Source organism: Plasmodium gaboni, chromosome 5 (genome assembly GCF_001602025.1).
Source record: "Plasmodium gaboni strain SY75 chromosome 5, whole genome shotgun sequence".
Taxonomy (NCBI): Eukaryota; Apicomplexa; class Aconoidasida; order Haemosporida; family Plasmodiidae; genus Plasmodium; species Plasmodium gaboni.
The window spans coordinates 159,948-162,356 of NC_031485.1; the positions used below are offsets into that span (position 1 = coordinate 159,948).

Genomic DNA, 2,409 nt, shown 5'->3' on the forward strand with positions numbered 1-2,409 from the left:
GAAGGAATTTTTCAAAAAAAATGTCTACGTAAAATAACAAGATGAAGAAGTTTCAGCAATTTTGTTAATTGTAAAAATATACATATATATATAATATGATCGTGTAAATAATTTTAAGAATGTGTTAAAATTTTTTTTTTTTTTTTTCTCTTCCCATACACGTTCTATTAAACATATAAATATAAATATATGTATATATATATATATATATATATATTATATTTTTTTTATTTTTTTTATTTTTTATTTTTTTGTTTGAATGCTCCTCATTTTAATATAATTTGATATGATTATTTATATTTACATATTTGATATCCCCGTCTTGTATATTAAAAGCTATATATAATATTTAAAAATATATTATATACATATATATTTATATATATATATATATTTTTGTGTGTGTGTGAAAGGGGTTAATATATTTTAATCTAATTTATTATTATATACATAATTGAATCTATAAATGGATACATACAACGACATATTAAGTATTGTTATCGATTTAGGATTTGAAAATATAAAAGTTGGTTATGCGGGAGATGAGAATCCTATGAATGTGTTTAGTTCGAATGTTGGCATGGCTTTAGATTTAGATAAAAAAATAAAAGAAGAAGTGTATAAAAAATGTTTATGTACTAAAGAAGAATTTTATCAACATAATTTAATTTATCCTTTATTTTATCTAGAAGCTTTAGAAAATACATATATAAAACCTTGTTTATATCTTGATAATAAAAATAATTTTAATATTAATGAAGATGTATTTGAAAAAATTTTTTGCATGAATGTTAGAGGAGATAGATATGTTACCAATTTATTTGAAAGAAGGGTAAAAAATTTTGTAGGTAATAAGTTATACAAGCAAACAAGTCTAGGAAGTGAATTTGTTGACAATGAAAATGTCGGTGAGATTGAAAATGATCATAATGATAATAATACAAATAATAGTGATAATATAAATAATAGTGATAATATAAATAATAGTAATAATATAAATAATAGTGATAATATAAATAATAGTGATAATATAAATAATAGTAATAACACACATAATAGTAATAACACACATAATAGTGATAATATAAATAATAATGGCACACATGATAATCATTTAAGTCCTCTTGAATTGTGGGGAATTGAAAATAACCATTTTGATATTGACTTAATTGAAAATAAAATGGTTGATATTAATAATATAAAAAAGATGCTAAATAAATATAATAATATAGGTTGTGGATTTAATGAAAATATCGAACTTTTTTCTTATCTATTCTCTATACCTAATATGAGAAATAAAGAAATAAAAGTAAAAATAGCTGAATTATTGTTTGAAAAATATAATATACCCGCTATTTATTTTAATCCAAAAGCTATATTAACTGGCTTTTCTTATAATAAAAAAGTTTGCTCAGTTGTTGATGTTGGATCTTGTTATACTGATTTTTCATTATGTAATGAAGGAAGCATTGATAATAAAAATTATAAAATTTATAATATAGGAGGAAATACTGTAGATTATTATTTAGAAGAATTATTAGAAAAATATAATACACAATATTGTTGTCCATATTATGAACACTATAAAAATAATAATAACAAAAAATATAAAAAAGAAAATATTCATTCAGATTATTATAATATAGCAAAATATCTACCATTAAAAGATTTAAAAAATTATTTATGTGAAGTTGCAGATAATGAAAAAAAAATTTATGATGCAAAAAATATCAATTTTAATGATAATATAGATATTTATATTTTGCCAGATGGACAAAATATTAATATTACTAAATTTAATAATATAGCTCCTGAAATATTTTTCACACCATCCTTGTTACAAAATTCAAATAAATTAAATCATCATTTAAACAATGTATTTACAAAAGAAGACAGTTTTCAAGGCACTCCACAAACATTGTTTCATTTATTAAAAAATCTAAATTCAATCAAATATAGAGATGATTTAATAAACAATGTTATTATAACTGGATCATCTACTTTATTAAATAATTTTAATCAACGATTTGAAAAAGAATTTAATGAACTTAATATAAATCATCAAAATAATACTAACCTTCCAAATATTAATATTTTAAAATCGGGGAAAACTGATAAACAATATTCTTCTTGGAAGGGTGGAAGTATTCTTGCCTCCTTCAAAAATTTTAATTCTTTTTTTGTAACTCGAAAGGAATATCAGGAATATGGTTTTGAAATTATTAATAGAAAGTGTTGATACTTTTTTAAGTAAAAATATACAAAATCATATTATATCATTATATATATCATATATATAATATGTATATTTATTTTTTATTGATATTTATGTATATATGAATTTTTACCTAATATTTTTTTTTTTTTTTTTTTAAATAGCTAGATTGTTCATATTATTATTATTATTTT

At 19.5% G+C, this 2,409-nt stretch overlaps 1 protein-coding gene across 1 annotated transcript; it reads left to right on the plus strand.

Annotated features, from left to right (window-relative positions):
- Positions 1-466: 466 nt before the first annotated feature.
- PGSY75_0505200 (putative actin-like protein) lies at positions 467-2,239 on the plus strand (the record flags this gene model as incomplete). The annotated part of the gene is made up of 1 exon (XM_018784332.1): positions 467-2,239. The coding sequence occupies one exon, from the start codon at positions 467-469 to the stop codon at positions 2,237-2,239; it is 1,773 nt and encodes a 590-aa protein (XP_018642987.1).
- Positions 2,240-2,409: the final 170 nt, after the last annotated feature.